Below are 13,177 nucleotides of genomic sequence, written 5' to 3' on the forward strand. Positions count from 1 at the left end.
TTTTATTATGATGGTCGTTTCTCCCTGTGTATGTCTGTGTCAATAAAATATTTTCGCATTCGGAGGAGAAAGTTGGTGATTGAAATTTCGTGAATATCCGGCAGCAACGAGAAATGACTTGGTTGTAATTATGTCCACCCCAATTCCTTTATCATGTCCATGACACTCTCTCCCATTTTTCTCGCCACTAAAAAGCTGCCCTTCTTTGAACTTTCTCAATGTACTCAATTAATCCTATCTGGGACGGATCCCACACAGCGCAGAAGTACGGTCAATCGTAGTTTAGGCAGTCTCCTTAGTAATCTGTTATATTTTCTAAGTGTTCTGTCAATAAAACCAGTCTTTGTTTTGCCTTTACCACAACATTTTCTACGTGTTTCTTCCAATTTAAATCGTTCATAATTTTAATTCCTATGTATTTAGTTGAAATAACGGCCTATAGATTAGACTGGTTTATCGTGTAACGGAAGTTTAACAGATTCCTTTTAGAACTCATTCGGATGACCTCACACTGTTCATTATTTAGGTTCCGTTACCAATTTTCGCACCAAACAGGTATCTTACCTAAATAGTTTTCCCATTGGTTTTGATGTTCTGATAACTTTAACTAGAGGATACTAATAAATTACAGCATCATCTGCAGACAGCCTAATACTGCTGCTCAAACTGTCTTATGAATCGTTTATACAAATAAAGGACAGCACAGGGCTTATGACACGACCTGGGGGAATGCCAAAAATCACTTCTTCTTTACTCGATGATGTTCCGTCAATTACTACGAACTGTGATCTCTATGAGAGGAAATCACGAATCATGTCACATAACCTCAACGATATTACGTAAGAACGTAATTTGATTACAAGCTGTTTGTGAGGTACGGTGAAAACAGCCATCTGAAAATGTAAACATACGGAATAAATTTGAAATCTCTTGTGGATAGTACTCAACACACCGTGTGCGTAAAGAGCTAGTTGCGTGTGACAAGAACGATATTTTCCAAATCCGTGTTGACTGTGTGTCAATAGACCGTTGGTAATTCATAATGTTCGAACACAGTATATGTTCAAAAATGCTCCTGCATATCGATATGGTCCTGTAATTTAGTGAATTACTCTTGTTGTCTTTCTTTAATACTGGTGTGAGCTGTGCAACATTCCAATCTCTCAGTACGGATCTTTCGTCGAGTAAGCGGTTGTATATGAGTGTTAAGTATGGAGCTATTGTATTAGCATACTCTGAAGGGAAGCTAATTGGTATACAGTCTGGACCGGGAGACTTACTTTTGTTAAGTGATTTAAGATGCTTCGCTACTCCGAGGATACCTAGCTCTACGTTGTTCATGTTGGCAGCTGTTCTTGATTCGAATTCTGGAATATCTACTTCGTCTTTTTCGGCGAGTGAATTTCAGAAGGCTGTGTTTAGTAACTGCTTTAGCAGCAAAAATGATATGTCTATTGCTATCGCGCAGAGAAGGCTTTGGTTGTGTCTCGCCGCTAGAATACTTTAAACACGACCACAATCTCTTTGGATTTTCTGCCAGTTTCGCTACAAAGTTTCGTTGTGGAAACTTTTATAAGTAGCTCGCATTGAAGCCCTTGCTAATTTCGAGGTTGTATAAAAGATCGCCTATCTAGAGGGCTTTCCGCTCGTTTAAGTTAGGTATGCTTTTTCATTTTCTCTGCAACAATGTTATCACTTGTTTTGTGTTCGTAGGGGAATCAGCTTCGTCGTTTAATTTATCTGGTATAAATCTCCCAATTGCTGTGGATACTATTTCTTTGAACTCGAGCCACATCCGGTTTACACTTACACTGTTAATTTAGAAGGAGTGGAGATTGTCTCTCGGGAAGGCGTCAAGCGAATTTACCTGAATAACTGTATTTTTGTTTATCGTTGGTGTATTTGGAAGTGATGGTATTCAATATCGATACGACAACCTTGCGTTCAGTAATCGTTCTATTCATTTTGATGCTCGTTATTAGCTCAGAATTATCTGTTGCTAAGAGATCAAGTGTGTTTTCATAACCGTGAACTGTTCGAGCGGGCTTATGAACTAATTGGTAGAAATATTCATAGAATGCGTTTAGCACAATTTATCATGCTTGAAGGTCTCTCGGGTATGCAGCCGGGTTGACTGGTCGTAGAACCAGCACCATTAAAACCAACAGTCTTCTACAGATATGTTGACGACACTTACGTCGATGGCCTCACGGAGAAGAGAAGCTTCAACTGTTCTTACAACATCTGAATTCAGTTCACAATGGAGGCGTAGAAAAACGGGCAGCAACCATTCTTGGATGTTAGGGTACGGAAAAAGCCTGATGGAACACTGGGGCACAGCGTCTACCGGATGACAACCCACACGGATCTGTACCTTCACGCCTCAAGCTGTCATCACACGCCACAAAGGGAAGGAGTACTAAATACATTGGTTCACAGAGCTCGTGTGATCTCCGACGAAGAGAGCTGAAAACCGGAACAAGACCACCTCAAGGATGTGTTCCAGAAGAACGGGTATAGTGACCACCAAATTCGACGCGCGTTCAAGCAGAGGACAACACCACAGTCGACACTTGATGTTGATCCACCGAAAGCGACAGCCTACATGCCATACGCGGGCAACGTATCTGGTTCAAAAAATTGGCTCTGTGTACATTGGGACTTAACATCTATGGTCATGAGTCCCCTAGAACTTAGAACTACTTAAACCTAACTAACCTAAGGACAGCACACAACACCCAGTCATCACGAGGCAGAGAAAATCCCTGACCCCGCCGGGAATGGAACCCGGGAACCCGGGCGCAACGTATCTGGAAAAATAGGCAGGACGTCATAACATCAAATGTGTCTGCCGCCCGCCGTCAAAGATCATGTCCCTTGTAGGGACAATGAAGAACGATTTAGGACTCCGGAAATCTGGAGTTTATTTCATATCGTGTGAGTGTGGGAAAGCGTATGTGCGGCAAACCATTCTCACGATCGAGGAAAGGTGTACTGAACACAAACGGCACACCGAGCTCCAACAACCTACAAAATCTGCAATCGCAGAACATTGCCTCGAGACAAATCATCTTATGGAATGCGAGAACACCAAAGTCCTGCACAACACATCCCCCTTTTAGGACTGTGTATACAGGGTGAGTCACCTAACATTACCGCTGGATATATTTCGTAAACCACATCAAATACTGGCGAATCGATTCCACAAACCGAACGTGAGGACAGGGGCTAGTGTAACTGGTTACTACAAACCACAAAAAAAATGCACGGGAGTATGTTTTCTAACACAAACCTACGTTTTTTTAAAAAATGGAACCCCGTTAGTTTTGTTGGCACATCTGAACATACAAACAAATACGTAATCAGTGCCGTTTGTTGCATTGTAAAATGTTAATTACATCCGGAGATATTGTAACCTAAAGTTGACGCTTCAGTACCACTCCTCCGCTGTTCGATCGTGTGTATCGGAGAGCACCGAAGGGAAGGGCTTCCAAAGGGAAGCGTGATGGTCCTTAGGTACAGAAGAGACTGGAACAGCACATGACGTCCACATGCTAACACCTTTTTATTGGACTTTTTCACTGACGCACATGTACATTATCATGAGGGATGAGGTAGAGGTACACACGTGGTTTCCGTTTTCAATTACGGAGTGGAATAGAGTGTGTCCCGACATGTCAGGCCAATAGATGTTCAATGTGGTGGCCATCATTTGCTGCACAGAATTGCAATCTCTGGCGTAATGAATGTCGTACACGCCGCAGTACATCTGGTGTAATGTGGCCACAGGCTGCCACTATACGTTGTTTCATATCCTTTGGGGTTGTAGGCACATCACGGTATACATTCTTCTTTAACGTACCCCACAGAAAGAAGTCTAGAGGCGTAAGATCAGGAGAATGGGCTGGCCAATTTATGCATCCTCCACGTCCTATGAAACGCCCGTCGAACATCCTGTCAAGGGTCAGCCTAGTGTTAATTGTGGAATGTGCAGGTGCACCATCATGCTGATACCACATACGTCGACGCGTTTCCAGTGGGACATTTTCGAGCAACGTTTTCAGATCATTCTGTAGAAACGCGATGTATGTTGCAGCTGTTTGGGCGCCTGCAATGAAGCGAGTACAATGTTTCAAGTGTCGACTTTAGGTTACAATATCTCCGGATGTAATAAATATTTTACAATGCAAAAACGGCACTGATTACGTATTTTTTTATATGTTCAGATGTGCTAACAAAACTAACGTGGTTCCATTTTAAAAAAAAAACGTAGGTTTGTGTGAAGAATCATACTTCCCTGCATTTTTGTATGGTTTGTATTAAACAATTACACTACCCCCTCTCCTCACGTTCGGTCTGTGGAATCGGTTCGTCAGTGTTTGATGTGGTTTACGAAATACATTCAGCGGTAACGTTAGGTGACTCACCCTGTATAAGGAAGCAATTGAAATCCGACTGCACGAGTACCTTATTAACAAGGACAACGGATTTCAACTCACCCAAGCGTGGAATCCAGCAATAAAAGTTCTGCAGGAGCAGCGGAAACGGGGCACCACACCCGCCGAAGGCGGCATGCGTACTGACGCTCATCAGTCATCTCGTCAGCGCGAGCTACCCCCACCACCGCGGCCTGCACATGCGCGGAGTCAGTGGAGGGGAGAGGCGACAGGTATATATACCACCCCACCCTCCGGCCTAGGACGTACCCCCCCGTCACTGTCCTTGGCACACCTGCCCCATGGGCAATGACTGCCAAATATCTGGGGGTCACCCTGGACAGGGCAGTCACCTGGCGTCCCCACATTGAAGACATCCGGCGCAAGGCCTTGGGGCGCCTGGGTCAGCTCTATCCCTTCATAAATCCATCTCCCTCTCTTCCCCAGCATCTCGGCATCCTCCTCTGCACATCCCTGATCCGTCCCATCCTTGAATATGCTTCAGTTGTGTGGGGCAACGCCGCTCCTACGCATCTCCACCGTCTCCAGACGGTGCAGAACCGTGCTCTCCAGCTTGCCCTCCGACTCCCATACCGTTTCCCCACCCGCGAACTTCATTTGCTTGGTGGTGTCCCCCTCCTTCACGATCGCGTCTGCTCCTCCGCCATTTCCTTTTATCACCACTCCCGCCAATCTGCCAATCCTCTCATCCTTTCCCTTGGCACCCGCCTCCATCGCCTGGCCACCACCCGATGGCCTGACCTCCTTGCCCACTGATACCTGGTCCCCCCTTCTCCCTTCCCTTCCTGCTCCACACCTTTCCATCTTTTCTTTTTCCACCTGCTGCTCAACGCCTCCTCTATGTTCTCTCGTCCTTTTCCCTCCTTGCTCTAGTAATCCAAACACTCCCTATGCTTTCTTCTCCTGGGACCTCTCCCATCTCACTTATTGGTTCCCCAAACCATCATTCTACGAGTGTCTGCCTCACCGTCCGTGTCGGCATCTCATTCTCCCTTCCACTTCTTCTCTTCAATCTTGTTATAGCCTGGCTTGTCAATTGAGCCTTTCGTCTTCCTGCTTCTCTTACTGTCCCTTCTACTATCCTATTCACTAATATATATATATATATATATATATATATATATATATATATATATATATATATATATATATATATATAATAAAAAAAAGAAAAACTTCACCAGGCCAGTCACTTGAGGCCTTTCGTTTTCCTCCTCTTCTACTGTCTCTCTCTCACTCTTCTGTCTTCTTTATATTAAAAAAAAATATTATGCACAACGCCAAGCCTTTCACTACCGCTAAGTCTCCACTCGCCACACCGCCATGAGGAAGGCGAAGCGCATCAGCGCTAGAACTTCCTACTGAAGCCGAGGGTCCACCTTCACCTGTGCAGCGACAGCGACAGCGACAGCGGCCTAGGACGTCAGTCAACAGGAGTAGCCTGATGATAATGACACTTTACGCAGTCGAAAATTCGTTCTACAGCGACCAGTCAAGCCGGCTGCATGCCCGAGAGACCTTCAAGCCGGGAAAATCTACGAACACACAATTTATCATGTTCTGCCAAGCACCAATGGAAAATTCAGTTGGTATTAACAGTTTTGAAATACACGGCAAGTCTCGTTTGATTACAGCAGGGGAGAGTGCCCAGACTATGAGCAGCGGCAGCGAGGGGAGGAGTTACCTGAGCGTGCCGCCGGGCGGCGAGTAGGCGAAGCAGGTGAGCGTGGGGTGGTGCTGGCGCAGCAGGGTGGCCAGGATGGCGGCGGTGCCGGCGCCGAGGCTGTGGCCCACCAGCACCAGTTCGAAGCCGGCGGAGCCGCGCTCCGGGTCGTGGCCGAACGCCGCCTCCAGGATGCACTCCTCGCGCAGCTTCTGCCGGATGTACTCGGCCGCCTGGACCATGCCCTGTACCAGGCGCCACGCACACACTCACCCCGAAACACACCGCCCACGTCACAGTGGTCTACCAACTGAACTCAAATACGGTGCCACGCTACCAATTTCAAAGTACGTGTTACACTACCAAATTCTCCTTCACAAAGATCTTTGACGTGGCACAAAAAGGGGGTATTACACTATTGGCCATTAAAATTGCTACATCACGAAGATGACGTGCTACAGACGCGAAATTTAACCGACAGGAAGATACTGTGATATGCAAATGATTAGCTTTTCAGAGCATTCACACAAGGTTCGCACCGCTGTCGACACCTACAACGTACTGACATCAGGAAAGTTTCCAACCGGATTCTCATACAGAAACAGCAGCTGACCGGCGTTGCCTGGTGGAACGTTGTTATGATGCCTCGTGTAACGAGGAGAAATGCGTACCATCACGTTTCCGATTTTGATAAAGGTCGGATTGTAGCCTATCGCAGTTGCGGTTTATCGTATCGCGACATTGCATCACAGACAGGAGCACCTGCGATGGTGTACTCAACGACGAACCTGGGTGCACGAATGGCAAAACGTTATTTTTTCGGATGAATCGAGGTTCTGTTTACAGCATCATGATGGTCACATCCGTGTTTGGCGACATCGCGGTGAACGCACATTTGAAGCGTGTATTCGTGTTCGCCATATTGGCGTGTCACCGGGCGTGATGGTACTGGGTGCCATTGGGTACACGTCTCGGTCACGTCTTGTTCGCATTGACGGTACTCTGAACAGTGGACGTTACATTTCAGATGTGTTACGACCCGTGGCTCTACTCTTCATTCGATCTCTGCGAAACCGTACATCTCAGCAGGATAATGCCCGACCGCATGTTGCAGGTCCTGTAAGGGCCTTTCTTAATACAGAAAATGTTGAACTGCTGCCTTGGCTAGCATATTCTCCAGATCTCTCACCAACTGAAAACGTCTGGTCAATGGTGGCTGAGCAACTGTCTCGTCTCAATACGCCAGTCACTACTCTTGATGAACTGTGGTATCGTGTTGAAGCTGCATGGGCAGCTGTACCTGTACACGCCATCCAAGCTCTGTTTGACTCAATGCTCAGGCGTATCAAGGCCGTTATTGCGGCCAGAGGTGGTTGTTCTGGGTGCTGATTTCTCAGGATCTATACACCTACATTGCGTGAAATTGCAATCACATGTCAGCTCCAGTACGATATATTTGTCCAATGAATGCCCGTTTATCATCTGCATTTCCTCTTGGTGTAGCAGCCTTAATGACCAGCAGTGTACAATGTCGTCAAGTGCACGCTGGCACAGATAGAAGTAGCCCCTGTAAGCACAAAGGAAATGAAGTGAAACTGCAGAAACGAAGAACTGAACGGACTTACACTTTGTGTAAAATGATAAATACATTTATAGAAGATGCTCAAAATTACTCCTTGCAACAACAGTACAAGTCTAAGCATATTCAGATATATCCTGTGGCGTCCCGCGCCACCCCCCCCCCCCCCCTCCCTCCATTGCGTCAGACGACTCGAATGAAGCGAATTATCAAGTACTTGTACTTCCGTATGTAGCACGCGTGACCGCGTCATCGCATTTCATACGTTTCTGCCTGGGACATAGACAGCTAACACATATCTACGGCCATTCTAATGATCTCGATATGTTATTCTGGCTCGCATTTGTACGAGAAAAGTGGCGAATATTTTCCTGTTTTCTTGTACAGAGAACCTTCGATACGTAGCGTTATAAATACGGACTATACGGCGAATAGGAAGGTAGTTTACAATCGGAAGCAGAAATATTAAAACTGAAGAATGAATAAGTAAAAAGTCCCAGTTGTAGCAAATCTAAGTGTGAAGATTAGTTGAGAGTGACAGTGATCAGTTGAGTGTGAAATAACAACAATAATAATAATAATAATTCAGAGTAATTACATAGTAAAAATATTGTTACGAGGCTCGTAACATTATTTTTACTAATAACTAGTATTTTTACTACTACTACTACTACTACTACTACTAATAATAATAATATTTTTACTAATAATAATATTTTTACTAATAATAATATTTTTACTAATAACTGATGCGTCTGTCTCCTGGAAGAATAGGTGCAAAGAATTCATCATTTGAGGAAGAGAAACACTACTGTAACTTCCTTTGTGTCATATGACGGCATTGCCTTGAATATGTGTATAACCAGTTTAAATCAAAATTTCTTAGACTTTGCATGTGACTTGATTATTTTTTATTACGATAAAAGCAAAAGCAGCTCAAGATATCTTTAGCGCCCCTTCCTCAAGGTTTTTCTGTATCCGCCAATGGATACACCTAGCGTGAATTTCGGATAAATATCGATGGCGGAAACTTTATGGCTGGTCGAATGGATACTGGCTTCAGGCAGCTCGGACTAAAATCCAGTCCGTCTGCTTGTCTGAATGAAGGTGTGTGTGTGTGTGTGTGTGTGTGTGTGTGTGTGTGTGTGTGTGTGTGTGTGTTTGTTTCACTTTCTTGTTCTGACGACGGCTGTGGCCCAAAACTACTATGCAAGTGCCTTAATTGAGTGTCGGCTGCTTAACGTGTCATCTTTACGGTAAGTAGCACTCTGCCTTTTCCTTACATTTTTCAGAAAGTGGTAGGGAACACTAATCCGAATGAAACTTTGCATACAACATGTGTCGTATTTTCGTTTGTTGCAGAGGTACAGATAGTTACACACTTAAGTTTTCATTTCGCGTGTTGGTATTCCAATTTATATGGATTTATTTATCGTAATTGCTTTGGAGTTCTAGTTGTGAAGTAGTGCCTGAGTTTACGTAACTGAATTTGTCAATTTTGATTGTGATTTATTGGTGAATTCTTAAGCATTCGGCACATATTTACAAATGCTGAGTAGGCCTATGTGTTACTTGTGTACGGATCTTCCAGTGGGAACGCTACCTAACCACACAGTAACATTTTCAAGAGTGTTTATCCGCCTCCACAGTGGACAGCGTGGGACTTGTGCAGTGCCCATCCGGACGTACGGATGAACAGAGTGTGGATCAAGTAAAAGAGGTTTGTTGGTTAGCTGAACGTAATCCTCCAGCGAACACGTGGAGAATTTCTACACGTATCTGTGTTCCACATACAAGAAAGTGACAGATACTGCATATGCACGGCTTGTATCTTCATCATTTACAGCGGATTCAATACCTCTAATAAGAATATAGAGGTATACGATACGAATTTTATCGTTGGCTAAGTGCAGATGGACCAGTAACCCAAGTACTATTGCTTACTGATGGAGCCACTTTCACTAGAGAGGGCATCAACAATACCAGTAAGTCACATCGGTCGTCCCGTCGAAAGCCGTTTGTGGAGACACATTTTCACGAACGCCTCTCCGTAAATGTGTTGTGCGATGTGATATACTATCAGTTTGATTGGGCCTTTTGTTTTACCTCATTGTCTTACAGGGTACCTTTATCTGTACTACTAGCCATTAAAATTGCTACACCACGAAGATGACGTGCAACAGAGGCGAAATTTAACCGACAGGAAGAAGAGGCTGTGATATGCAAATGATTAGCTTTCAGAGCATTCACACAAGGTTGGTGCCAGTGGCGACAACTACAACGTGCTGACATGGGGACAGTTTCCAACCCATTTCTCATACACAAACAGCAGTTGACCGCCGTTGCCTGGTGAAACGTTGTTGTGATGCCTCGTGAAAGGAGGAGAAATGCGTACCATAAAGTTTCCGGCTTTGATAAAGGTCGGATTGTAGCCTATCGCGATTGCAGTTTATTGCAAGCGTGTATCCGTCATCGCCATACTGGCGTATCACCCTGGGTGATGGTATGGGTGCCATTGGTTACACGTACGGCCACCTCTTGTTAGCCTTGACGGCACTTTGAAAGTGGACGTTACATTTCAGATATGTTACGACCTGTGCCTCTACCCTTCATTCGATCCCTGCAAAACCCTACATTTCAGCAGGATAATGTACGACCGCATGTTGCAGGTCCTGTATGGGCCTTTCTGGATACAGAAAATGTTCGACTGCTGCCCTGGCTAGTAGATTCTCCAGATCTCTCACCACCTGAAAACATCTGGTCAAAGGTGGCAGAGCAACTGGCTCGTCACAATACGCCAGTCACTACTCTTGATGAACTGTGGTATCGCGTTGAAGCTGCATGGGCAGCTGTACCTGTACACGCCATCCAAGTTCTGTTTGACTCAATGTCCAGGAGTGTCCAGGCGTGTCCAGGCCGTTATTACGGCCAGAGGTGGTTGTTCTGGGTACAGATTTCTCAGAATATATGCACCCGTGGTCTAAGGGTAGCGTCTTTGATTCATAATCAAAACGTCTGCCGTCCCGGGTTCGATCCCCGCTACTGCCTAAATTTTGGCACATAATCAGCATTGGCGGCCGAAGACTTCTGGCATAAGAAGTCAGCCTCATTCTGCCAACGGCCTTGTCAAAGAGGGCAGAGGAGCGGATAGATGTTCAGGGCACTGTCTTGTCCTAGGGGTGGGAAATTGCCCCTAAAGGCGGAAGAATCAGCAATGATCAACGACATGAGGATGTAGAAGGTAATGGAAACCACTGCATTAAAGACACGTAACGTGTATCTACAGGACATGTGGCCTGTAGTTGAAGAAGTGTAATGAAGATTCCGGAATAGTCCCCCATTCGGATCTCCGGGAGGGGACTGCCAAGGGGGAGGTTACCATGAGAAAAAGATTGAATAATCAACAAAAGGATAATATTCTACGAGTCGGGGCGTGGAATGTCAGAAGCTTGAACGTGGTAGGGAAACTAGAAAATCTGAAAAGGGAAATGCAAAGGCTCAATCTAGATATAGTAGGGGTCAGTGAAGTGAAGTGGAAGGAAGGCAAGGATTTCTGGTCAGAGGAGTATCGGGTAATATCAACAGCAGCAGAAAATGGTATAACAGGTGTAGGATTCGTTATGAATAGGAAGGTAGGGCAGAGGGTGTGTTACTGTGAACAGTTCAGTGACCGAGTTGTTCTAATCAGAATCGACAGCAGACCAACACCGGCAACGATAGTTCAGGTATAAATGCCGACGTCGCAAGCTGAAGATGAACAGATAGAGAAAGTGTATGAGGATATTGAAAGGGTTATGCAGTATGTAAAGGGGGACGAAAATCTAATAGTCGTGGGCGACTGGAATGCAGTTGTAGGGGAAGGAGTAGAAGAAAAGGTTACAGGAGAATATGGGCTTGGGACAAGGAATGAAAGAGGAGAAAGACTAATTGAGTTCTGTAACAAGTTTCAGCTAGTAATAGCGAATACCCTGTTCAAGAATCACAAGAGGAGGTGGTATACTTGGTAAAGGCCGGGAGATACGGGAAGATCGGGAAGATTTCAATTACATTACATCACGGTCAGACAGAGATTCAGAAATCAGATACTGGATTGTAAGGCGTACCCAGGAGCAGATATAGACTCAGATCACAATATAGTAGTGATGAAGAGTAGGCTGAAGTTCAAGACATTAGTCAGGAAGAATCAATACGCTAAGAAGTGGGATACGAAAGTTCTAAGGAATGACGAGATACGTTTGAAGTTCTCTAACGCTATAGATACAGCAATAAGGAATAGCGCAGTAGGCAACACAGTTGAAGAGGAATGGACGTCTCTAAAAAGGGCCATCACAGAAGTTGGGAAGGAAAACATAGGTACAAAGAAGGTTGCTGCGAAGAAACCATGGGTAACAGAAGAAATACTTCAGTTGATTGATGAAAGGAGGAAGTACAAACATGTTCCGGGAAAAATCAGGAATACAGAAATGCAAGTCGCTGAGGAATGAAATAAATAGGAGGTGCAGGGAAGCTAAGACGAAATGGCTGCAGGAAAAATGTGAAGACATCGAAAAAGATATGAAAGCATACAGGAAAGACAAAACAACCTTTGGTGACATTAAAAGCAACGGTGGTAACATTAAGAGTGCAACGGGAATTCCACTGTTAAATCCAGAGGGGAGAGCAGATAGATGAAAAGAATACATTGAAAGCCTCTATGAAGGTGAAGATTTGTCTGATGTGATAGAAGATGAAACAGGAGTCGATTTAGAAGAGATAGGGGATCCAGTATTAGAATCGGAATTTAAAAGAGCTTTGGAGTACTTACGGTCAAATAAGGCAGAAGGGATAGATAACATTCCATCAGAATTTCTAAAATCATTAAGGGAAGTGGCAACAAAACGACTATTCACGTTGGTGTGTAGATTATATGAGTCTGGCGACATACCATCTGACTTTCGGAAAAGCATCATCCACACAATTCCGAAGACGGCAAGAGCTGACAAGTGCGAGAATTATCGCACAATCAGCTTAACAGCTCATGCATCGAAGCTGCTTACAAGAATAATATACAGAAAAATGGAAAAGAAAATTGAGAATGCGCTAGGTAACAATCAGTTTGGCTTTAGGAAAAGTAAAGGCACGAGAGAGGCAATTCTGACGTTACGGCTAACAATGGAAGCAAGGCTAAAGAAAAATCAAGACACGTTCATAGGATTCGTCGACATGGAAAAAGCGTTCGACAATATAAAATGGTGCAAGCTGTTCAAGATTCTGAAAAAAGTTGAGGTAAGCTATAGGGAGAGACGGGTCATATACAGTATGTACAACAACCAAGAGGGAATAATAAGAGTGGACGATCAAGAACGATGTGCTCGTATTAAGAAGGGAGTAAAGTCTTTCGCCCCTACTCTTCAATCTGTACATCGAGGAAGCAATGATGGATATAAAAGAAAGGTTCAGGAGTAGAATTAAAATACAAGGTGAAAGAATATCAATGAT

General features: G+C 44.6%; 1 protein-coding gene across 1 annotated transcript in view; it reads right to left on the reverse strand.

Moving 5' to 3' along the window:
• The window catches only part of LOC126285033 (diacylglycerol lipase-alpha), a 591,792-nt gene that overhangs the window by 370,297 nt on the left and 208,318 nt on the right, over positions 1-13,177 (reverse strand). Inside the window, exon 10 of the mRNA XM_049984357.1 lies at positions 6,142-6,365. Coding sequence (XP_049840314.1) covers positions 6,142-6,365 — 224 coding nt within the window. The remainder of the gene's footprint in view (positions 1-6,141; positions 6,366-13,177) is intronic.

This window comes from Schistocerca gregaria, chromosome 8, assembly GCF_023897955.1.
Source record: "Schistocerca gregaria isolate iqSchGreg1 chromosome 8, iqSchGreg1.2, whole genome shotgun sequence".
Taxonomy (NCBI): domain Eukaryota; kingdom Metazoa; phylum Arthropoda; class Insecta; order Orthoptera; family Acrididae; genus Schistocerca; species Schistocerca gregaria.